Here is a 26,411-nt window from a genome sequence, read left to right on the forward strand (position 1 = left end):
CTGGGGCACAGGACTTTTAGCATTAAAGCTGGGGGAGTCCAAGGCAAACAAAGAGCAGCTGGCCGCTGCCCACCCCTGCAGCTCTCTTGAGCTCCCAGCCAACCTGCTTTTGCCTTGTGCCGCACACTAGTAGCCCACCCTACCCCAAGGGACATTTCAAATTCTGTGTGTGGGTCCACAAACCTGTCAGCAAAGGCTCACTAGGTAAACATCTTCCAGCATCTGGAGAGCAGGGAAAGGAAACACAACAAGGAACAAAACGAACACTGTTTCTGTGCTCAGGAAGCTTACAGTTAAATGAGGAAGACTGATCCACAAAGAAGTTATTTCAATATGAACTCACTCTAAAATTAAACACCTCTCTAAATTGCCTTCTCTAAAAATCCAGAATCCTAACTTTCCTCTTGGGTGTAATGATTCCAACTGAATCAATCAATAGGACCAAAACTGAATTTTTCCTAAAATGAACTTTTTATATGATAAAAATAAAATGTAATATAGTAGGCTGAAGAGTTGCTCTCAAAGATATCAGGTCCAAATCTCTGGAACCTATCCACCTTACTTTACTTAGGAAAGAAGTCTTTGCAGATGTAATTCAGTTAAAGGTTTTGAGATGAGATGATCCTGGATTAACCCAATGGGCCCTAAATGCAATCACAGCTATCCTTATAAGAGGGAGGCAGAGGGAGCTCTGACACAGACAGAAGAGGAGAGGAAAAGGCCATCACAGAGGCAGAGATAGGAGTGCTGGCACCTACTGGAAGCTGGAAGAGGTGAGCACTTCCAGGCCATGAACCGCCCCAGCACCCCTCCACCCCCAATCTGGGCTCCTGAACTGGGAGAGAAGAAATTTTTTTTGTTTAAGCCACTAAGTTTGTGGTGATTTATTACAGCAGCTACAGGAAACTAATATGTGTACTCAAAATTATAATATGAGGGGCGCCTGGGTGGCTCAGTGGGGTAAAGTCTCTGCCTTCGGCTCAGGTCATGATCCCAGGGTCCTGGGATCGAGCCCTGCATCGGGTTCTCTGCTCAGCAGGGAGCCTGCTTCCCTTCCTCTCTCTGCCTGCCTCTCTACCTACCTGTGATCTCTGTCTGTCAAATAAATAAAATCTTTAAAAAAAATTATAATATGAAATATGAAGTAATTAACAATCACTTGCTATCCTACCAGCCAGACATAACTACTCTTAACCTCCTCACATGTGCAGCATACAAGAGGCAATCTTCCTGACTTCTCAGCACCAAATATGAACATGCATTGTTTCCTAGTCAGTTGCATATACTGCTTTCTGCCGTTTAACTTTATATTGTGGCCGATAAATACTCTTCAAAAATGTGACTTTTCATGGCTACCCAGGATCAAAAATAACAGCATTTATTTAACTTACCCCTTATTGTTAGACACATAGATACTCCCACATTTTGGTATTATACTATTGCAATGAAGTATTTAGAAGTCCATTACTTGTGGACATATCTGATTGTTATCGTAGAATGTGGTCCTAGAAATAGTTACTATATTTAAAAAATAAGAGCACTTTAGGATTCTCAATAGTAATTCCAAATGACTTTCTGAGCTGTCCAGCTAATTCACACTTTCCAACATAGAAAACCATAGAGGGGCACCTGCTAGTTCAGTCAGTAGAGCATGCAACTCTTGATCTAGGGGTTGTGAGTTCAAATCCCATGTTGGGTGTAGAGATTACTTGAAATTAAAATCTTAAAAAGATAACAACAAAACACCCTAAAAGACCCAGTGTCACCACAGGATTGCCAGCATGAAATACTAATGTCAAAAAATTACTTATTTAATATGAAAATATATTTTCTAATATATTTATACTTTTTTTTAATTAAATTTTTTTTCCTACATTTTAAAACTGTCTATCTATGGTGGCTGGGTGGCTCAGTCAGTTAGGCATCCACCTTTGGCTGAGATCATGATCCCAGAGTCCTGGGAAGGAGTCCCTCATGGGGCTCCTTGCTCAGTGGGGAGCCTGTTTCTCCCTCTACTCCTCGCCGCTGCTTGTGCTCTGTCTCTCTCTCTCTCTCTCTCACAAGATCTCTCTCTCTCTCTCTCTCAAATAAACAAATAAAATCTAAGAAACAAAAACCTATTTACCTATCTGACTTTTTTTTTTAACTGAAGTATAGTTATACACAATGTTACATCCGTTTTGGGTGCATTTATAATTTTTTAAAAACTATATTTCTTCACTGATTTGTTCAATGAATTGTTCATTGCTCTTTGCTCATTTGTTTAGCAAGTGGTTTTTGTTATGTGGTGCTTTTATCTTTTTTTTTATAGTTGATCATTTGCCTTTTAATTTTATTTATTTATTTATTTATTTTGGACAAAGAGAGATACAGCGAGGGAAGGAACACAAGCAAGGGGAGTGGGAGAGGGAGAAGCAGTCTTCCCACTGAGCAGGGAGCCCTAACTGGGGCTACATCCCAGGACCCTGGGATCATGACCTGAGTGGAAGGCAGATGCTTAACAACTGAGCCACCCTGGTGCTCCTGCCTTTTAATTTTGTTAATGAGTTTTTTATATAGAAAAAAAATTAGGGGCGCCTGGGTGGCTCAGAGGGTAAAGCCTCTGCCTTCGGCTCAGGTCATGATCTCAGGGTCTTGGGATTGAGCCCCGCATCAGGCTCTCTGCTCAGCAGGGAGCCTGCTTCCTCCTGTCTCTCTGCCTACTTGTGATCTCTGTCTGCCCAATAAAAAATAAAATCTTTAAAAAAAAAAAAAAGAAAAAAAAATTATATGTAGTTTAGTTTGTTACATTTGCCTCTGGTGATCTTTTGCCTTTTGCTTTTGTTAAAAAGCTTTCACCTGAAATCTGCTAAATGGTAAGAATGTAACTTGACTTTCCTCCTTTCCCAATAGTTAGTCAATTTTGCTAATACCATTGATTGAATTCTTTGTTAGCCTGGGATGCTTTCTTTATCTCATATTAAGTTACTGACCACCTGGGCCTACTTAGGAGTTGTTAACTCTATTTTACAATAGTGTCATAGTTTTGAGACAGAATATTCAATCTTTCCTTCCATTTACTAGCTGTACAAACCCAGGCAAGAGTGTCTCTGAGCCTCATCTATAATTCACTCATCTGTAAGAAACTATAAAACCTACTTTATAGAGTTATTCTGAAGAGTAAATGAAATAATATTTTAATGTTTATCATATAGTAAGTACTCAATAAATAAACTCATTATTATTATTATTCCATTAATATTTTTCTAGTTTTATTATTTCACTGAGATAGTATTCTAATTTAGCGGTGCAAGCGGGTTTAAGTAAATCATTTTAAGAATATGTGACGTTAACAGACCTATATCCATACTCCCAAAGAAGGTTTGCTTATATTATAATTTGTTATTGTGATCAAAGAAATCAATTAAATGATATATTTTCAGTGTAGATAACTTCACTAGGTCCTGCTTATGTAGAAGTCAGTTATATAGCAAAATATTCTTTATTTTATTTTTTTAGTGTGAATACCATGTTAGATTTCCTGGAAATCTGATGACAAGTTGAAAATAATGTTGCTTTAATATTATTCTGTTGCTGTGGGAGAACAGAACGATTAGCAATGTTAAGGAACAAAAGTGGGAAGAGATAAATATGGGGTTCGCTCTGAGCCTATAAGCAAGACTTAAGAAAAAAACATAATTCTGAAGTTTCCAGATAAGAATTCTTATCTACCCCCAACTATCATAAAGTGAAATTTAGTTAAAATAAATTAGACTCATTCTGTTCTTTAACATGATGATATCCTATTCTATCATATTCTAAGATGTACTATTATACTGATAAGAGGATTAAAACTATGTAGAAAAAGACAATAAAGTCTTATGTACAAAATAAAACAAAAATAATAATTTAACAAATTAGAAATATCAAGTGTTAGTGAGGCTGCAGGGAAAAGACCATTCTTATCTCTCTGGAGAACAATTTGGCAACATAACATTTTAAACAAGAGTTTTTTACTCAACAAATCTAAATCTATGGTTTTTTCCTAAAGATACAAACAGAGAAAAGGATAAAGATATATGTACAAAAATATTTACCATCACATTGTTTTATAAAAGCAAAGTTTTGAGAAACAAAAAGTCAAAATGTCCATCTGTAGGAAACTGGCTTCAGAAATTCACTGTGCATATGAGAAAATACTCTGTAAAAATTGTGTTTCTCTACTTGTCAGCATGGGAAGATGGCCACATTGTTGAGTTAACATCCAAAAGCAGTGATATATCCGAAAGCAGTGAGAAGGGAAAGGGGAGAGGGAGAAAGAGAGAGAGGGAAAGGGAGAGATGTCTCCTGAAATGAGAGAAAGGAATGTCTCCTGAAATGTTACCAGCAGATATGTTTGGGGTGTGGAGTTTCCAGCAATTTATACTTTCTCCTTTACACTTTTCTGTATTGCTTTCATTTTTGCAATAAAATTCTATTTTGACTTGGGAAAACAAAATATACCAAAAACACTATGCGAAGAACAAAAGAGTGAAAGAAATACCCACATATTAACCATAGCTGTCTTTGGTCTTTAAGAGAGGAGACAAAGGGTTCCTTTCTACCGTTCCTCCATTTTCCAATCTGTCTTTTACCAAATACAATTACTTTTAAAATGAGGAAATAATCACAGATTATACTCTGGCAGACTCACATGAGACCCATAACTTTTCCTCCTGTTTCCCAGGAAAGACTCCTCAGTAGTTCCAGTTGTTAGAGGCTACCATTATTTTTGACCTCGCCACTCAGAGTGGAGGCTCATTTGCCTTCAGCCTTAGATCTCGAGGTCACCTTAGATCTCTAAGGGTCCACAAACCCCTGACACTTCGTATCAGCTGATATATGTTGGCTTCTCCAGTAGTCAACCTCTAGGCCCAAGTTTTTTGTTTTGGCCTTATTTTTTTCATTAAAAAATTAATGTACATTTAGTAGATGAAATATTGAAAGTTAAAGTCTTAAAGAAGCAGTGAAAACTATAATCTCATCATTGAAACAAATGGCTATTAATCTTTTGAACATCTTTCTCTTTAGTCATGTTTTAATATACAATTATGCATCTGTTCTTTTCCAGTTATCATTATGAGTGTTTCCCTCTATTACTGAAAACTCTTAAGTATATGTTAATGGTCCAAACCCAACTTTTAAAATGCATCCACTTATTCCTGTATCGTTTGGAACTGAAGAACCTTCTCTATGCTCAAAATAAGTTTATTACGGGAGCCATGAGAAAGGCTGCTTCCCATTTTAGAGCCTAGATCTGGTCCTTATCAGTAATTGCAACTCCTCCATAATCTTAATTGCAAACATCCCCTCTGACCACCCCACTCCAACAGTCTATTGCCCTTATTGAGATGAATAATCCATCAATAATATATATATATATTTTAAAGATTTTATTTATTTATTTGACAGACAGAGATCACAAGTAGGCAGAGAGGCAGGCAGAGAGAGAGGAGGAAGCAGGCTCCCTGCTGAGCAGCGAGCCCGATGTGGGGCTCGATCCTAGGACCCTGAGACCATGACCTGAGCAGAAAGCAGAGGCCTCAACCCACTGAGCCACCCAGGCACCCCCAATAATATTTTTTCACTGTTACTCACTGCCTTATGGCCTTACTTCCCCTCTTATCCAGATAAAATTCCATGGTCAACTATTTCTATCACTCTCTTGCATACACCCTCATCTTCCTCACCCCCCTTATTAGGTGAACCTCAATCTCAGCTGAACCCGTCTCTCCACCTACTCTGCACCTCCACCCCAGCAGCCAAACATTCAAGCTCATTTTTAATGCTATCTCTACAGACATCCTGTAAGCATTTATTCTTTCTACTTTTCCCACAGATGCCCCTATTTGGTGACCACAGAGCTGCTGGTAATGTGTCCTGCCCATCCACCCTCCACCAATTCAACTCACGGGCTCAGCCTGTTCTTCCTCTTGGCATTTCCCAGATTCTTTCCTCTTTCCAGACTTCTGATCTCTCCCTTGACTTAGGTTTGTTTTCTCTCCCTGCTCTACCTGCCCACCTCATTCCCCAAACCCCAAAAGAATTACAGAAGGAGAAGCCTGATGAAAATGAACTAGCAGTAGAGGTACATCTGGAGTCTTAGGTTCCTGTCCTGCTGTGTGACCTGGGGCCAGTCATTTCACACCTCTGCTGCTTAGCTTTCCCTTATACAATGAGGAGCATTCAGTTAAGTAACACAGAGATAATTCTAATCCAGCTCTTGAAACAAATAAACACAATTCTGAAAATCTAAGAAAGGAAAAATTTAGCCAATGGATCCACTACCTTACTTTCCTCACTATAGCAACCTACTTCCATTACATGATTAAGATAATGTCAACCATCTGGTGAGTTTTATTATTGTTATTTTAGTGTTGAAATTCTCCTTGGCCCATCCAGGAGTCCCACCCAATAACCATAATGGAAATCCAAACACTCACCGTGAATTTCTCATAGAGCTCATAAGTCAGGAGAGGGTTGGGCAGCTCCCTAAAGTAGAGCTTGCAGAGTGAGCCCACACAGTGGATGTCCTGGAGGTACACTTCCCTTGTCAGATCTGGACATTGATCTGAACCAAACTCTTGCCTGAAACAACACAGACAGAGACATAACAATCTAGAGAGCATGGGCTCCTTGTCAGCAGCTGCTTGGCTGCTGATGGGTACAAAGACCCTAAACTGCTGATCTGACTCTGTTTTTGACCTTGATCAAAATGATCTTCTCTTCCTAGCACAAGGAAGCTCTGGGAAGACTTCCACTTCAGGTCTGAATCTTCCCTGTGAAAGTTGCTGTCATCAGAAAAACATAATGCCCATTTACCAAAGGATTTCTCAGGGCATTATGTCCCAGTCTAAATTATGAACGGTGGGGAAATACGAACTTTTGTTGCCAAAAAAGCCTGTTCAGATTTCAGTTCTTCCAAAATATTTTTCTAATGAACTTCTCTTTCTTGGAGGAGAGACCAAAACCAGGGTGTGTCAGATTGTTATTATTCATCTCCGTATACTCATGTCAACAAACTTGTTTTATCTGGAGACTCTGAACCCTTCTAAGCCGACTGATAGTGACTCCCACAGGATAGCCGGGAGTATAAATGTCTTCTTATGAGCAACGTATAGCGAGGTGTTTGGGAACGACATCAGGTTCCAGGCCTTGTTTCTAATTTTAAAACATTTCTTGACCAAGGTGATAGGAATACACTGCCTCAAATAATATATACATAAAAGTTAAAAACCTGTTTGAAAAGGGACAAATTGGAGCTTTCATATACAGGAGAACTTAGATTTCTTGAGAGAATTCATTTGGTCAGCCGCATTGTGACAGACTGAACTGGACTCTCGGAGTCAGCATTTTTTTTTTTTTAAAGGTTTTAAAAAATTTATTTTTTAAAAGTTAACATGTGCATAAAAAGAAGTTGAAAAACACAAGAAGCAAAGAACAAAGTCATCCATAATCACAAGCAGTTTACAGTTTGACTTCTAGGTCCCATGTGTGTATCTACAAAAGTAAACATTTTAATGTAATTAAGATCGTAGTTATGTATCGTGCTTTTTTACATATTTACATTTTTTTTATTTACAATTTACATATATTTTTACCATGAATATTTACCATTTCAAAGTCCCCAAACTATGAGTATTTTGATAACCAAGAATACACTACACCAACTCCATCTGAAAGAAAAAAGTGTAATCCTGCCTTTCTCGGAGACAAAGATTTCAGAGAAGACAAAAATTTCAACAACAGTCCCCTGCCTGGCTTCCTGCCACCTGCTTCTGGCCCTTTAACAAAGGGTGGGGAAATCCCTGACTGCCTGAGCCCAAAAGGAGCCGGGTGGGGCTCCTTTTGGGCTCAAAGAAAACCTTGCAGCACCGTATAAATTCAGGGGCATGGGTTTTTTGTTGTTGTTTTGTTTTGTTTTATTTGTTATTGTTTTTGTTTTTAAGAGAGCAGAAGAGCAGAAAAGAACACATTTGGAGCTTACCCATTTATTTAGCCAAAATTTCCCTGCAGGGGCTAAGGTTGGTCCTTTAAAGAAAAAGAATTTGGCTACTGCCCAAGAGTTCTCCCACCACACCAACTACTGTGTAGTCTCTTTCAGAGCAAAGAGTAAAATATTAAAAAGTATTTGCTGGGGGCGCCTGGGTGGCTCAGTGGGTTAAAGCCTCTGCCTTCGGCTCAGGTCGTGATCCCAGGGTCCTGGGATCGAGCCCCGAATCGGGCTCTCTGCTCAGCAGGGAGCCTGCTTCCCCCTCTCTCTCTGCCTGCTTCTCTGTGATTTCCGTCTGTCAAATAAATAAATAAAATCTTTAAAAAAAAAAAAAAGTATTTGCTGTTGAAACTCTAGAAAAGGTCAGGCTAGTAAATTATAGTGACATTATGTAAGTACATAGATCTGTCAAACTTGATGGTTGCACAAACCAATTAGTTTTTAACAGTCACCACTTCCCCAGGAGTAAAAAAGGATGTCTTATTCCTTTTCCTTTTGTAGAATGTCATTACAATTGCGATGGGAGGAGGAGAGGCAGAACAAAATCAGAGGAAGAAGACAGAAGATGAATTAACCGTACAATCTATTCAATTTAATGGACTAATCTGCTAATACGAATGTTTTTACTGTTTTAAAAGTCTCCCCTTATAATTAAACATATAAATATATAAAAATAACACTTGGTAAAACACTGTAAGTACACTATATATCTACTCCCTTTATTATATATATTTAATACGCATAAAACATACAAATACATATCTGTGTTTTGTGTGAAGGTTATCGTACTCTTAATTCAATGTGATAGACATTTCTTCCCCCAAAATTTTAGAATTGTTTAGGATAAATCTGTGGAATTGGAAATAGTTCATCTACTCATAATTTTTAAAATCTCAGCCTCATTGGGAGAAATACACAGTCATGCAGATTTTTAATTTCCTGACCGAGGGAACTAGCAAATGGTGAGTGTGCGCACCAACAGAAAAACTCAAATCATCTCCAAGTTCTTAACAGGAACCTAACTGAGCTCTGGGTAGATAAGTGAACGCTAATAAGTTATGTTGTTCTAACTTGTGATTGAAATCATTTGAGTTCCACTGAATCCACCTAAGAAGGATAAACCTGGTGCAAGACAAAGAAACAGATTAGGGGTGCCTGGGTGGCTCAGTGGGTTAAAGCCTCTGTCTTCGGCTCAGGTCATGATCTCAGGGTCTTGGGATCAAGTCCCACATTGGGCTCTCTGCTCAGCGGGGAGCCTGCTTCCCCCTCTCTCTCAGCCTGCTTCTCTGCCTACTTGTGATCGCTTTCTGTCAAATAAATAAATAAAATATTTTTTAAAAAGAAACAGATTAAAAACCTCAGGAGCTTTTGTTGGAAAGAATTACATCAGAGGAGAGGATTTCCTGATTAGATTAAGAACAGTTAGGCATCTGAAAACTTAGCACTTAGTCTGCTCTGCCACCCTTCCCTCAACCCCTTCAGGTCTGTAATACTCCCAACCCTGGCAGACAGAGGTATGGACAGTGGAAGGATCGCAGGAGAATTCTTTCTGGGGCTATTCTTTCAGCTTACCTTAGCCTTTGTATATTTGAGGTGACTCCTGAAAGCCGATAGATTCCATCCACAATGCCATGAGTCTCTATAAATTCTGCACAGCTCTTCAATACATATGGAACTACGTAAAGAAAAACAATAAAGCATTAGCTATAAGTCTAACTGTCCTTTAAAGATATCCTTTAAAAAATCCAGGTAACTTCAAAGAGAAGCAAGTATGGAATGCATGTGAGTTACAAGTGGAAACAATTACTTTTCGATGGTAGATGATATTCTTTTGTGTTTAAAAAAATCATGAGGTTTTGTTAAACTTTAGAAAAGTCATGTGTTTTAAAAGTTGGTTGGGTTTTTTCAAGGAATTTGAAAAATATGCAAACACTTAGATTCTGAAACCAGCAGTGACCTTGGAAATCCCACAACTCGATCTCCTTATTTCACTGGTGCTCCAAGTGTGGTCTTCTGACTGGCAGCATCAGCATCTCCTGGGAACTTGTTGGGCGTGCAAATTCCCAGGCCCTACTCCAGACCCAGTGAATCAGAAATTCTGGAGGTGGGGCCCAGCAGTCTATGCTTTAAAAGCTTTCCAGGTGACTGTCTCATGATACAACTGTCTATATTCTACACATGAAGAAACCGAGGGTGCAGATAAATTTACTTATGTCACTCAACATTATTTGTCGCTTATAAAAAGTAATTAACACGTGGAAAAATGCATATAAGTCGGTAAAAGAAAAACAAGGCACAAATTTGAATACACGTTGTGAATTTAGCTATGTTTAAAAAGATGCAAAAGAAAAGAGACTGACGATGTCTACTAGAATGTTAAAGGTGATAATAGGTTAAAGTGTTTTTTTAAAGGTGAGAACCACCCTCTGCCAACACCATGAATGGGTCAAAGAGCCATGGATTGAATGGACCACATAAAAAGGATCAACATGGCCTTTTGAATTCCTGCCACTCCAGAAGTTTCTACTGCCTAGGTAGAAATGTCTGGATATGCCGACCTCTCCTCAAGGCTGACCCTGATTGATCCAGGAAGATCAGTGCCATAGAACAGCAGCTACAAGCATTTTGGATGGCATGGAGAGAGCAGCGAATTACTTGCCACTTTGGCCCCTGGACAGATCACCTGAGGTCCCTCCATGAGACTGCTGTGGATGGTGGTTTTTTAGGGAGCTCCCAAAGCCTTGGGCACTTGAAGTCTTCAGTTGTGGAGGTGGTGGGGTATAGAAACTCTATGAGCCAGTGCTTGGGCTAGCACTGCGCTGCCTCCCCCCAATCCATGAATGCCTTAGGCTTAGAGGAACGCCAATCCACTAATGCTTAAGGTACATGATGGTGCTTGCACACGATTCCAGGCTGAGCTGGGCTTTTATGGAAGTAAACACTGGGTATTTAGACACAACCCTCTGCCTGGAGTCCCCATTACAACATTTCCTTTCTTCCTTTTCTTTTATTTTCTTTCTTTCTCTTTCTTTCTTTCAACTGCCCAGTTTTATGATTAACCAGCAAAATGCAAATTGAAACACTGATTATTTTTTCTATTACAACATTTTCTAAACAATTCCCCCACCATTTCATTCAACTACTAACTGTAACTTCGGACGCTCAGTAAAACTCGTTATACTTCAAGTATTCCACCCATCTTTCAAAGGCCGTGCACCCCCTGGGCCATTCCCCTCCAGGACACATCCATGTTTTAGCCTCGTCTCCCATGACCGGAACCGGAGAAGAGCTTCATAGTTATCCCAGGTGGAAAGAGGGCAGGGAATGGACTCAGGACTGGAAATATTGAGACGAGAGACCTGCATGGTAGTACCCCTCACTATGAGGGAATACAGGATGGGAGCAGAGTGTGGTGGAGGAGGGGCTATGAGGTTAGGAAGGGGTCTGGGGCCTCTGCTTGGCTTCTACCAGAAGAGCTCTACTTTGATCTGTTTTACGAGATAGTGTTCTTTGTGAGATTTTTGTCTCTTACCCCATGCCGCTAAATAATAAATAAATACATGAGTAGACAAACAGAGTTCCATTGCTTAAAAAAATTGTTTTGGGTTTTCTTGTTTTTGTTTTTTTTTTAATCCCTGTCATACACAATAATGGCCAGTCCTTTCCCTATCATGCCAAGCTGTGGTTTTTGTAACCTGCCATATTTGGTCTATGATTAAGAACACAGATTTGGACATCAAACTGCCTTTGCAACCTTGAGCAAAATACATAGGTCATAACCCTGTTTCTCAGTTTCTACGTCTATAAAATGAGGATAACGGTGATATTAACCTCATACCTAGGGTTGAAGTAATACTGTAAACATTTAGCACAGATCCTGACGTATAATAAGCACTCTACAATGACAGTTATTATTTCTATTTGAAGCCTATTTGTGATTTAAGTTCACAATTTGTGAGATGTAATCTTGGTGAAAATAATTTGTGTCCTCCCATCCCATGGGTGATTAGGGCAGAATGGACCAACCTCTTTCCAGCTGACACTCATCGCTACTATGTGGAATGGCTTTTGTGTCCTTCTTTGGTTAAATATTTCTGTGTGAAGTTAATTTCGCTTGTCTGAAGTCTCTTTTTTATGCATTTAAGTGTGTCTTCGTAGCACCGAGGCAGCAGGATCCAACAGTGTACAAACTGTACATTAGAGTCCCCGGGCTGTGGTTGGCCATGTGTCCTGCAGTGTGTCTCCATGCCAAAGCACATGGCTGTTGGGTCATGCAGGGCACAAGTGCACTTAAGAGCTCTGAGCATTCCCAAGAAGGACTCAAGACAAAAGCCCTGGACTTGAAGGACCTTTAGAAAACACTCTCCAGGAGGGGTGGTGCAGGGTCACCAACCATCCTATCCCATTCTCAGGTGGGGCCCTCCCAGGACCGCAGCTCTTAGCTAAGCACCTCAGGTCTGTTTGTTTTAAAGGTGGAGAGAACACATTCCCGGATGGAGCCTCTGCCATAAATTTACTCTGCCTTTGATACCAGGGCCCTAGAACCTTTCATCCACAGCTCTGTTTAAACTAGAGGCAATATTAAAACAACTCAGGGGAGGAGGCCATAGTCCCAGTCCCTGAGGAGTGTTAGCTTTCCTGGATTCTTATCTCAGACTGAGTTGGAAGATGTAGGGATTCTCCATCATACTCAGCAAATGGGAAAGGATCCACTTAATCTCTGTAATCATCTAGTTCTAGAGCCAGAGTCGAGGTTCTCAGACTGTGGCACCCCCGGCCAGGTGCACCTGAAGCAGCTGCCTCCAGGAGATTCTGATCCGTGCTAAGGCTGAAGAACCACTAGTCTATAAATAGGAGCTTCTCATACTTTTTAATGTGACACAGATCTCTGGGATCTTGTTAACATGTGGGTCCCAATGGGGGAAGAGTGTCAAGAATTTGCGTTTTTAAGAAATTCCCAGATGATGGGAACACTGCCCACCTGAGGCACCCACTTAGGAAGCCAGGGTCTGAGGGTAATACTGAAGCAGGGTGTTGCGGGGGGCCACTAAGAGTTCAGTCTCAGAGTCTCAGATTTCTTTAGACCGTTGTCCCTGGGGTCCAACCAAATTGGGGACACCCTCGGATTCTGAGCAGGGTAGAAGTTTGACACCAAGGGGCGCCTGGGTGGCTCAGTGGGTTAGGCCTCTGCCTTCAGCTCAGGTCATGATCTCAGGATCATGGGATCGAGTCCCGCATCGGACTCTCTGCTCGGCAGGGAGCCTGCTTCCTCCTCTCTCTCTCTCTGCTTGCCTCTCTGCCTACGTGTGATCTCTCTCTGTCAAATAAATAAAATCTTAAAAAAAAAAAAAGAAGTTTGACACCAAATAGCTGAATGGTGATAGATGGAAAGAAAGCTTTCACTGTCACTTTGGGCATGGGAAGGAGTGAGGCTAGCTGGAGTCCCAGAGCTACTTCTGTAGGATTTATCACGGACCCAAAAAACTTGAAGTCTCCTACAGAGATCCACGCAGATGCTGATTATGATGTAATGTTATAACTTCTTTGAACTGTTTCACTGAAGGTTCTCGAAGATCCTTTTTTGTTTTGTTTCTCCTGGATCAGCAATCTCAAGTGTTACATTTTAAATCTGAGCACAAAATAAATCTTGAAGTCGTTTCTGGTGGAAAAGAAAACTCTGCCTTTGATTTATGCCTTACGGTTGACACAACATTTTAAAGTCTTTTGTCTCATTTGATCCAACCTGGTACAACTAAAAGACATTTGATACTTATACATAATATGGCGCACTTCTTTTCTCAATTCCTAACCTCTTCAAGGGCATAGTGCAGAAAAGGCCCGCAGTTAAATCATTTCTCTGAGTACTCCCAGAAGTAATGTCTGCTAAGCTGCCCTGTTTCCCTTTGTGGCCAGGACCTCATCAGGTCTGGAGACAGAGATTGCAACAAGCAGTCTGGCTTGCTTACTGATGTGCTCTTGGTGGCCATAGGATTTCGTAGTTCAAAGCACATTTGGGTTTTAGGAAAACATGGTCCTCTTTCCTCTCTGTTCTGGATTTTTGTTAAGGTCTTCTACTAATCGGATTTCATCCTCTCTCTGGGTCCTGCATTCCTAATCTTGAAAGTGAAGTCTAATGGTGTATACACACAGTGGAATCCTGGTCAGCCATAAAAAAAGAATGATATAGCACATGGGTGACAGAAGCCAGACTATATACATTCTGTACACTTCCGTTTATATTAGCAAGTGCACACTAATTTATAGTAGGAGAAAGCAGGGGAGAGGCAGGAGGTAGGAATTGGGAAGGGGTCAGGGAAACTTCCAGGAATGAAGGATAGTTTCATCATCTTGACTGAGGTGCTAGAAAGGACCAAGGGCCACTTGGGTGGGTGTGGAAGAACTGATACTTGCAGGAGGAAGGTAAAAGAGTGAGGGAGACGAGCCCCTAAACAGGGAAGAAATTCTCTGAGACTCTGCTGCTGTGCGTAGGGTAGAGAGTGAGGTCTTTAAGCAGCATTGCTATGCTGTGAATGAGATGGCCCTATGGCATTGTTTTTCATGAGATGGAGTAAAGAATTCGTTTACTTTTCTATTATTCTTGGCTATCAACAGAGAACTTCCTAGCTCCCCTCCACCCCCAGGGAATCTAAAAGCTGTCCCAGTGGCTCCAGGAAATTTCTCTCTCTGCTAGCTCCTGCTCTTTCTTTCTGTCCTGCAACTCAGGCTATTTGTGCCATGCTCCCCTCTAGCCTCTGTGAGTCTCAGCTTGCCTAGAGGTTGCCATCCCCCGCAATTTCCCCTCTGATTCTTCTTCCTCCCCTTGTAACTTCTTTCTACTCTCTTCCTCTTGGTCTAGTGTAGTGTTGAAGAAAAGCTTCAAAATGTGTGGTATTGGTTTTATTTATTTTTATTTTTTAAAAAAGATTTTATTTAATTATTTATTTGAGAAGGAGAGAAAAAGAGAGTTCAGGACAGGAGTAGGGGAAGAGGGACAGGATCTCAAGCAGACTCTGCCCTGACCATGGAGACAACCAGAGCTTGATCTCACGACCCTGAGATCATGATATGAGCCAAAACCAAGAGTCAGATGCTTAACCTACTGAGCCACCCAGGCACACCTGTGTGGTATTAATTTTAAGAAGTTTAATGTTCTCTGTTCTTTAAAAAAGCAAATTAACCACCTTCTAATTTTCTAAAGACAAAAATTTTAAATATATTCAGGCTTTGACATGTTTTCCTTAGAGGAAAGTTTTGTTGTTTTTTTTTTTAATTTTCATCTTTAAAATATTCAGATATAATTCAAATGCTGTAAAACTCACCCTTTCAAAGCATATACTTAAGTGGTTTGGAGTATATTTCAGAGTTAAGCAACCATCACTTTTCAGAACATTTTCATTATTTCAATTCTAGGATATTTCCATATAGGCAAGCTTATTTCATTGAAGTAATTTCTGTAATAGTATAACATTGTCCATCAATAGAAGGCTGCTTATATCAATATAGAATATCCATTTAGTGAAATACTACACAGTTATTAAAAAGAATGAAAAAACTTTCACGTACCAATAGAGAGTGGTCTCCAAGGTACATTGTCGAGCAAAAAAAAACAAGGGGAAGACAAGCATGACAGTATGCTAGCATCTGTTTTTTTAAAAGGAGAGACTAGAAGAATAGACATGCAATTCATTTGTATATGCATTAAATATTTGTGGAAGGACACATAAGGAAGTCATAAGTTTAGCTGCCTACAGAAGGACCCAGGGGTGGGCTAAGGGTATAAGGACCCAGGGGTGGGAGACTTCTCACTATAAGAAAAAAAGTGTCATGAAAAATGAAATTTAATAACAAAAAATGAAATTTAACAAATATTTACTGCAAGCCTACTCTCATCCAGCTGTTCGGTAAAGTGATAGTAACCAAAACAGTATGGTACTAGCATAAACACAGACAGACTGATCAATGGAACAGAAGCAAGAGCCTAGAATGAACCCAAGTATGTACAGTCAACTAATATTCGGCAAGAGAGCCAAGAATACTTAATAGAGAAAAGACAGTTTCTTCAATAAATGGTGCTGGTAAAATCGGATACTCACATGTTAAAGAATGAAACCGGACCCCATCCTACACTACTTACAAAAATTAACTTGAAATGAATTAAGTTTCAATGTAAGACCTGAAACTCTTAGAAGAAAACATAGGGAAAAATCTCCTTGACATGGGTCTTGGCAATACGTTTTTGGAGATGATACATAAAGCACAAACAACATTAATCAAAAATAAACAAGCAGGACTACATGAAACTAAAAAGCTTCTGCACAGCAAAAGAAATAATCAACAAGTGAAAAGACAAGCTACAGGATGGGAAAAACTATTTGCAAATCACATATCTGATTAGGGGCTAATATTCGAAGTATGCAAAGAACAATAACTCAAAAGCAAAAAATAAAACAGAAACAAAAATAAATAAACTAAAAAACAAAACACCAAAAAATTCAATTAAAAAATGGATGAAACACCTGAATAGACATTTCTCCAAAGAAGACATATGAAAGGCCAACAGACAGATGAAAAGACGAAATTCAACACCATTCATCAGTAGGGAAATGCCAATCAACACCACAATGAGGCATCGCCTCATACCTGTTAGAATGGCCATCATGAAAAAATATTTTTTTGCATGTGGATGTGGCAAAAAAGAAACTTGTGCACTGCTGGTGGGATTGCAAATTGGTACAGCCACTATGGAAAACAGCATGCAGTGTTTAAAAAAAAAAAATAGAACTACCATATGATCCAGCAATTCCACTTTTGGGGTTACTTCCAAAGGAAATGAAAATACTAACTTCAAAAAGATATCTGCACCTGCCTGTTCACAGCAGCATTATTTACAATAGCCAAGACATGAAAACAACCCAAGTGTCCATCAGTGGATTGTACACACACACACACACACTCAGGAATATTTTTCAGCCATAAGAAAGAAGGAAATCCTGCCATTTGCAACAACATAGGTAGACCTGGAGAGCTTGATGCCAAGTGAAATAAATCAGCAGAGGACAAATACTGTATGAATCCACTTACCTGTGGAATCTTAAAAACAAAACTAAACAAAACAAAACTCCTAGAGAGAGAGATCAGAATTGAAGTTACCAGACGCAGAAAGTAGGGGAAGAGGAAATTGGGGAAAGGTGGTCAAAAGACTTCCAGTTACAAGACAAATAGGGATATAACGTTCAGCATGATGACTCCAGTTGATGCTGCCATATGACATGTAGGAAAGTTGTTAAGAGAGTAAATCCGAAGAGTTCCCACTACAGAGAAAATTTTTTTTTTCTTTTTTGCTTTCTCTTTTTATCCTAGCTATAGGAGAGGACAGATGTTAACTAAAACATTGCTGTTATCATTTCACACTATATGCAAGTCAAACCATTATTCTGTACACCTTAAACTCATACAGTAATGTCAATTATATCTCAATAAAACTAGAACAAGGTTTTAATGAATTCAAAAAAAGCTGGTAGTATAAACAAGCTGGGAAGCAAGAAACAAATCTAAAACCCACATAGTGATGGTCTCTCTACACACTGAAATGTTAGTAGTAGTTATCTCTAGGTGGTAGAAACCAATGATTTTTGCTTTGTTGTATTTTAAACTTCACTTTTCTGAGTTTTCTGTAATGAGGATCATGTAAAAATAGGCTTTTTTTTTTTTTTTTTAAGAAAGACCTAGGTTTTTGAAAAACAAATTTCACTGAAGAAGCCAGAGGGCCTTCTGAAGTCCATGAGGCAATTTCTAAATGTTGAAATCGTCTCCGATGACCCCACTGAGATAATTACTCCTTGTTAAATAGAGGTATTTGCCTAACCGGCTGGCCTGGTATGGCCAAGGACTAGCTCCATTCCGGAGCTGGGCTCGTGATGGCGGACTGCATCCTGGAGCCCCCTCCCCTTTCCACTTTCATGGTCTCAGATACTAAGTCAAGTCTGCTCTTTCCTGTAGAAGTGTCCAGATCTTCCCTCTGGTGCATACCCTGACCCACCCCAGCTGTTGTCAGTGCACCCCCTCCTTCCCGGTGACAATGATTCTCAGTCAAACATGTAGAGAAGCCATCTAGCCCAAAGGACGAAAAGGTAAGACCTTTGTCCTCAGGAAGACAAGAAAGGAATAGAACTCACTGTGCACCTTCTTTATGCTGATCTCTGAGCTCTACACTTTCTTTTTCTTTCTTTCTTTTTTTTTTTAAGATTTTATTTATTTGACAGAGAGAGAGAGATCACAAGTAGGCAGAGAGGGAGAGAGAGAGAGGAGGAAGCAGGCTCCCTGCCTCAGAGAGCCCGATGTGGGACTCGATCCCAGGACCGTGACATCATGACCTGATCTGAAGGCAGAGTGTAACCCACTGAGCCACCCAGGCAGCCCCTGAGGTCTACACTTTCATCCACTGTTTGCACCCAAGGCACAACCACCTTATGGGGGAGGTATTCATCCCTTCTTGATAAACAAGGAAACTGAAGCTCAAAGGTGTTAAGTAACCTGGCTGATATGAAAATATCAAGCAAACTATGTTAAGGGCTCTAGAGAGGCACAAAAAATGTGATAGAAGTCCTTCTAAAGAGATTACACATGGTGGGGGAGGTCAGGCAGGGCTTTGGGGTGCTGATCAAAAGAGGAGATTGTGTGCATTTATAGGGTGCCAACGGTACAGGGGGGCCATACTAGAGGCTTCTGGGACAGGATCCTCACCCCGAAGGGCTCACATGTGGGACATAAGTGGATAAAGATGGACCAATCCAGGCTAGGCCATAAGAGGTCTTGACGCTGGTTTGAGGGGGTGACGGAAGATGCTGTGATGCGATACGATACAACGTGAGGTAATGTATATAATGTATACTATAAGACATGCGGAACGCTTGGTTAAGCGTCTGGCATATAATAAGCACTTAATAAATGCCACCCACTTTTTGGTGTAGGGAATGGTATAAACAAGGTGGGAAAGCAAGAAACAATGTGGTGAATTCCAGGAATGCTGACTAGACCAGTCTGGTGGAGAAGCGTTCAGATAAACTGGGGGAGTTTCTAATGACAGCCCGGGAAGATTTTGTTCCATTTTGATCTCCACTGCCAGACAAATCTTTCTAAAACACTAACTGGATTGTAAAGCTCCCTTCCTCTTGAACAGTCAGGGGCTCCCTGTTGCCTATAGGAGGATGTCCATTCCCTGCAGCTCAGGGGACAGACTCTCTCCACTGCCTCATCGGGACTAACCATTGAATTCTTCCTGCCAAGCCCTTTGAGAAAGCCGGGCACGGGGAGGAGATACTATGAGGGGAAAGACTTATCCCAAACCTATTGCTCCAAAAAGAAAAAAATGGAGGTTAGTGGAGAGGACCCTTTATGTTTTGTTGAGGCTGAAAGAGAAGGGGAGAAGGAGAAGGCTCACTCTTTTTTAGCTGATTTCTGAAATTTCTCTAGCGCCTTTCTGACTCAGAGGTAGAAGGCTGGTTGAGGGCAGGGAAATATCTGGGACTCCACATCATCAGTGAGTTAGTGGGCAAGTGGAAACAGCCTCAGAGGGGCTGGCGGTGAGGTGGAGGAGGGAGGAGGCTCTGGCCTCAAGGAAGGACAGTACTGAGTAGAGACAAGGGGTGGGACAGGATGAGGCTGCATTCAGGGAAACAAGTCTCCCAGGAGCCCCTCCATGGCCCGGGGCTTAGCTGGCCCGGTTCACCTTGCACAAAGGAATAGTACAGAAGGACCTTGTCCCATTGCTGAAAATGGAGGCTTCTGGGCTGTGTGTCATTTGTAGACTTTTTAAACACTCATCCTTTCTACTGTCTGACTTTGTTCCCTGGCTATTTGTGGGGCAGGCATCACTCACTCCATGGGGCTGACCTTTTAGTCACACCCCAGTCTACTCCCAGGCTCAGCTTGTGAGCACCACTTTCCTTTCCATTGCCAACAAATTATTCAAATCCTCAATTTAACTGCATGAAGGGCACAGTCAGCCTTGGTCACCTGATCAAGGTTTTAGTTCCTGGACCAGCACGCCCTCTTTCTTGCCACCTGCTTCTAGGGATGCCATGGATAGAGGCTCCACCTTGGTCACACGTAAAGAAGATGAACTCATATGCCTCCAGGGAGAGTCCCAGGGGGAGAAGGGATGGTGCTGAGCAGGTTACAAAAGATAAACAGGGAAAGTAAACCTTGAATAGTATGCTTCACTAACACCAATCATCTTAAGAACGAGGATAATGCGACTTTCTTCCCTCAGCTGAGTGTATCCAGCTGACATTTTTTTTTCTTTTTGCATGCCTAGTGGGTGGTCATGGGATGCGCTCATCAAATGCTGTGTGGAGTATCATGCTTAATGATTTAATTCTCACAACCCTGTCTTGGAGGCATACCTATTCCTATTTTATAGATGGGCAACTCAGATGCTAGGTAGTTGGATGATTTGTCCACGGTTGAACAGCTAGTGGCAAAGATAGGGTGCCATTACAAGCCTGTTCAAGACCAAAGTTCATGTACTTTCCAGGACATTTTATAAATATGACCTCCAAGCTAGGGAAACTGAGGCACAGCCCAGGCACGGGGAAGACCAGAAAGCAGCAGGAAGCAGAGGTGATTTCCTGTCCAAGAGCAACCTGATGATGGACAAAGATGTAAAACAATGAGTTAAGAAAGCTGAGTTTTCATCCTGACCCCCAAATACCAGATTTCAGACTTTTGAGGAGAGTAACTGTTCCCCTTTTGGATTCTCCCACAGGTACTAGGGGCTGGGTTTTATCAGTTAAAGCCACAAGAATCAGCTGTGTATCTTCCAGTGGTGGGGGATGGGGGGAGGCACTCCTAGCCTCAGACTTTCATCTGTACCAAGAACAAGTTTTGGATCTAGATGACAGCTAATGTTCCCTCCAGGTCTAACATCCCCTGGCGTGAACTTTCTGCATGAAGCTGGGCTTGAGACTGAAGACAGACTTGGCTTCTACCCCCAGTGTTCAAGTTCTCACCCGTGCTGGTTTCTACCTAGTTCTTCCAGGGCAAAGTGCTAGTGTTCGTTTTTTTGTTTTTTTTTTTCACTTGTGTTTTTGTTTCCTACTTGTATGAACATCTCCCAAAACTTACCCTTCCTGTATGCACGGAAATTTGTGTTAAAGAGATACAAAGGTCAATCTCAGAAGGTTTATACATATCTCCCTTGGTATAACTGAACTCCTATTAGCTCAATGCTATTTTTATTATTACGGATGCGGGGAGGCCTCAGGGACATGGCTTGAAACGGTGTGAGTCCATCTGAAGGCCCCACCCCACCCCTGCCTGAGGCCACCTTGCCCTGAGGGTGAGAAATACCTTCTTTTGCTCATTGTACCTTCTGGTTTCCCAGGAGGCTCAGCTTCCTAATGGTTTCCAGACCTATGGCACCCTGGGTTCTTTTCATTTCTGTGTTTTTCAAAAATCAAATTTGCTGATGAAAGATGAGGAGTATTTAGAAAAAACAACTTCATCGTTGGTCCTGTAAGTCCACGCAAAGAACAACCAGGTAGTGCTTATCAGCTCCCCGCTGCACCCCCTGTCCCAGCATCCTTTCATTTCCTGCCCAATATTCCCGAGCCACAGGCAGCCATTGTTTCCAGAACAGCTCTGCTTGGAAGCCTGGGTTCCTCAGCCTCCCAGCGCTTCCTGTTGTTATAAGGCCTCTCTTTCCTGCCGAAAACAAGAGCACTTCCCTGCGGTATGTAACCCTTTTGGGGCAACCCATTTCTTACATGAGTTTGCTCAGTGCTTGCAAATACTAGGTGCTCATTAGACTTATTTTCTTTAACTTTTAAAAAATGATTATTATCCAAGTACGGCAAATGTAAAAGTATAGCTGAGCAAAAGAAAAAAAAATCACCAAATCTCACCCATTCTGTTAGCACTTAAAAATCTCTTGGGTGTTCATATGCTAAGACTCTGCATCAGGCATCTACAGACACAGAATTTACCACGGGACCCAGAGCTTGAAGAGATGCTCACTCCCTATGGTTGAGACAGGCAAGGAGGGCTGCCAGGAAACCAGGCTCTGGAGGTTCTCACATATCAGCAGGCAAAAGCCCTTTGGCGGCTTCACAGAAGTAGAGACTCCCGGCGATTTCCCTGCAAATTCTCAGGTTTACTCTTAGAGAAATTCAGAAAGAGATCCTCTTTAAGAATTTTGTTAAAAGAATTTGGGAGGAGCTCTTGGAGCAACTGAACTTGAAGGGATTGGGGAGGTGGCAGAGGGATGACATCATTGGGGTTTTTAGGAATCAGAGACTACCCAATCTATCTCACTGCCAGCCACCAGAATGAGATTTCAAAAACACAGATCTGATTGTGTTTCTCCCTTGCAAAGACCAAGGTCCATAGCAGGGCGAGCTGGGTCTTTGTGGTCCTTGCCCCAAGACTACTTTCTCTAGTCCCATCAAGGTTCTGTGAAGACCACCGCTCTCGCCTTTGCCTTCTCCTTCCTCCTACTGAAATGCACCATCCCACAACTTTCCTGGAACTTCAAACAGAGTAAATCGCTCAAAATGGGACACGAATCTCTGCTGTATCATCTAGAATTCTGGATATTATTTTATGATGCAAATCAAGATATCCTAATTTCTGGGAGTTTCTGTTTTGTGGTCCCAAGGAACACAGTTGAAGTGTACGATGTAGAGTATTTTGGAGACTAACATGTTCCCCTTCCCCAAGTTCTTCTATGAATCAGACAGATCCCAACAAAAGATGTACTCCGGCAGACAGACTTCATCTTTACCTTTTCAGGTAATGGATTATCGTTCATGTAAAATCAGGCAAAAATTAGTAGCAATCGGAGGTTTACTGAAACAGCAAGGGATGATGATATTCAAGCTTTTATCTTGAGGCTCTGCAGCTCAAAAATGGCCTCCTGTTCTCTGTATGTCTTCTATAAGGAACCAGCTTTCATTCAGAGACTAGATTTTGCAATTACCAGAATGTGCTCCCTCTTCTCCCTCACTCACAACTATTATACCCCTGTCTTTGCACATGATTTTCACCAGGTATACCTAGGATTACTGCTCAGCAATGAAGATGGCACAAAGAACTACTGTCAGATTTCCAGGCGCCTTCTTGGAGGAGGAGGTAGTCAGAATAAAGGATCCAGACAACTAGTGAAGAAAATGCTGGTGTACCATTTAGATACCCTCAATGTCCAGAGTTCGAGGAGCCAGATATCACAGATCTCTTTTGCTTTAAATTTCTTTTTTTTCTGTAACAGTTTCTTTTTCTGTAACAGTTTCAGGATTGGAACTGTCCGCAGTTTGTGGTTTGCAAGAGAAAATGTGCATGTCAGATCTGATCCAAGGGTAGCCCAGGGACAGGCAACTTTTAAATGCTAAGGCTCAGGTCCTGATCCCTTTCCTGGGTACTCAGAAGGGGTCAGGGAAGGGGTCGGGGATGCCTCTGGGGGCATTCTGGGCACCAGAAGGCAGCAGCTAGGCCTGGGTATAACAGCCTAGAAGAGGCTCCAAAGGGAGACTAAGTCTCAACTCAAATTTGCATACGAGGAGGCCACTGTAAAGCTTCCATCAAGGAAACAATGGTAAAAACTTGGTGCTTTACAACATCCATCAGGATCAAGCATAGTGGGGAGAATCGAGAGGTGGAGAGACCTTCCGGGAATGGCACAGGCACTGAGGGATTCACCCCTAGGTCACTTCCTCTGGGAATCCATCTCTGATCCCAAAAAGAGGGAGTACTTGTTATATAGTATTAGAGTAACTGATACACACTTGACCCATAATTGAGTGGTTTCGTTTTTGTGTTATCAAACAACTGCTTTTCTTCTATTCTGTAAACTCCACGAGGAGCTATTCCATCTTACCCCACTTAGAAGACGCTGCTCATGAGCTTAGCAGTCTATGGATGACCCGTTCCTGGGCAGCACCTGGAACACGGCGTGCACTCGTGGATGAATGAGGGAAAGGACAAGCTGGCCCACATATGCAGGCATCAACTGGGCCTCATGGGGCACGTGGCAAGATGCCATTGTCCTGGTGAAGACCAAAGTAGAGGCAAAGAGCACCTTTGTCTCCCGGGCTTTTTTCCTTCGCAGCTCCTATTTCTTTTCTCCCACCTTCAACCACTGACTCCACACTCTGCTTCTGCTCCCCACTGCTTGGCAGCCAGCATCCTGGCATTCTGGGATGGCAGAGTTGCGAAGGACCTTAAGATCTTCTTACTGAAGCTGCCTGATTCAGTGCCAGGTATGCAAGGCTCTAGGAAGTGTGGGGACCTATTCAAGGTCCCCCAGCTCTATGGTGGTAAAGTTCGAGAATTGGAGAGAGCCCTAGAAAAGGGGGGCAGGAGCACTGAAAAGGGAGCAGGATTTCCTCTCTTTTCAGTTTGGAGCATTAGGGTTTAAATACCTGGAGGGGGGCACCTGGGTGGCTCAGGGGGTTAAAGCCTCTGCCTTTGGCTCAGGTCATGGTCCCAAGGTCCTGCAATCGAGCCCCACATCGGGCTCTCTGCTCAGCGGGGACCCTGCTTCCTCCTCTCTCTCTGCCTGCCTCTCCCCCTACTTGTGATCTCTGCCTGTCAAATAAATAAATAAAATCTTTAAAATACATACATACATACATACATACATACATACGTACCTGGTAGGCCTCTCTCTGGCTCAGACTAACACACACTTCAGCGCCAGAAGCAATTTATGATATTTAAGCTTAGCCACACCCCGAGCAGTCAAACCAAATTAAGTGTGTTTATTGAATCCCCACGTGTAAAAGCCTGTGCCAAACTTTTGGGATTCAAAGAAGTATTTTGTACTTATAAGACACTGCCCACGATCTCAGCTGACACTCTAGTTAGTTCAATCACATGCAGTGAAATTGTGGGTAAAACAAAAATATCAGGAAGAGCCCTTTCTCGATCTTTCTACCGCTGTCAGGCAGGAGTCAGCTGGGTCTAATGAAACCTTTCTGGAGGAGAGGAAAGGGAGTCAGCCTCCAGAGGCTCTCTCTCCTTTTCTACAAACTTGCTCTCCTTAAAAAGTGAGTAGCTGATCCTCAGCAAGGAGGAGGGGCTTGTTTATTGTTCTAAAGACCTCCTGACTCCAGTTGAGAGAGGACTGTGGGCTCACAAAGAACAGTCCTCCCAGGCTTAAGGTCCCCGAAGATAGGTAGAAGTTGCACGCTATGTAGGCGGGCACTCTCCGAGCAGCCTGTGGCCACTGTGTGGGTGTGGGAGGGGAGCCTCAGGCCAGGGGCTCTGCTGGTAACACACAGGAAAGCAGGCCGGAACTGGTTGGGGAAATTCCGGGGGACTTACTGAGATCAGCTCTGTGTGGAGGACAGAGCAGCCGTGGTGCCACAGGACCCCGGAGATCTGACCAGTTCTCAATCCATGAGATTTCCAGAGCGATGGAGAGGGCCGGCCGGCACGCCTGGGTGACTGCGTAAATGGATGGGGTGGGCAAAGGCTGACAGAAAGCCCTTCGTGGCTTAGTCTCAAGCGCACACTTTTTCTTGGTCATGTGCCAACGTTTTGGTTTGGAATCACTTGCTTAGTTCATTTAATGGCCGTCTCTCGCTTATCTTCCCTCAAACATCCAGGAAGAGGGAGAGATAAAGGAAGAGAAAGCAGTCCCTACCCTAGTTTTTTCCATTATTCAGTCTATGCTCCCGTCCTACCCTCTCCATGAAGCCTTCCCAGATTCATCTGTCAGTCAAGCATTTTTTGGCACCCACTCTATGCTTGGGTGGTGGGTGCTCACGTCAAGGACACAATGGAAAGCAAAACAAGAGGCCTCATCTTCAGGGATTTGAGTCTAATGGGAAGGAATTCATTGAAATTAATCTCCTCCTCTCTGTTTCTCGTTAAGGGGATAAATTCTCAAGCCACTCTACCTGGGTTCAAATCCTCCCACAGTACCTTTCTACCATTGAGACATGGGCATGTCTCCTGTAAGCTGATGCCATCATCCTGGTGTCCTCGGTTGATTCCAGTTTATGACTGTTCTGTGTAATTACAGAACAAATAGTAATCCTTTTCACTTAAAATCATTTCCCAGTTTGGGTAAAAAATTATATGGTTACTCACTTTTTTTTAAAAGGGGGAAGGAGCAGAGGGAGAGGGAGAGAGAGATTCTTGAGCAGCCTCGACACCCAGCGCCCAGCCCCGTGTGGGGCTCAATCTCACCACCCTGAGATCATGACCTGAGTTCAAATCAAGAGTCAGATGTTTAACGGACTGAGCCACGCAGGCCCCTCTGGTTACCATGCTTCTAATGTTCAGTTTCCTTATTTATAAACTGGAGTTAATAATAAAATCCACCTCAGAAAGTAGTTGTGAGATTTAAATAATCTGCAAAGTGCATGGAACAATACCTCAGTAAGCTCCCAGTAAATAT

The 26,411-nt window shown here is 42.0% G+C and overlaps 1 protein-coding gene across 1 annotated transcript in view; it reads right to left on the reverse strand.

The window, feature by feature from the left end:
• The window catches only part of LOC111148930 (Rho GTPase activating protein 31), a 112,711-nt gene that overhangs the window by 41,409 nt on the left and 44,891 nt on the right, over positions 1 to 26,411 (reverse strand). Inside the window, exons 2-3 of the mRNA XM_022505743.1 lie at positions 9,584 to 9,686; positions 6,462 to 6,606 (exon numbers count right to left, since the gene is read on the reverse strand). Of these exons, the coding sequence (XP_022361451.1) occupies positions 6,462 to 6,606; positions 9,584 to 9,686 (248 nt within the window). The remainder of the gene's footprint in view (positions 1 to 6,461; positions 6,607 to 9,583; positions 9,687 to 26,411) is intronic.

This window comes from Enhydra lutris, unplaced genomic scaffold (genome assembly GCF_002288905.1).
Source record: "Enhydra lutris kenyoni isolate GAN:26980312 unplaced genomic scaffold, ASM228890v2 scaffoldscaffold2, whole genome shotgun sequence".
Classification (NCBI taxonomy): Eukaryota; Metazoa; Chordata; class Mammalia; order Carnivora; family Mustelidae; genus Enhydra; species Enhydra lutris.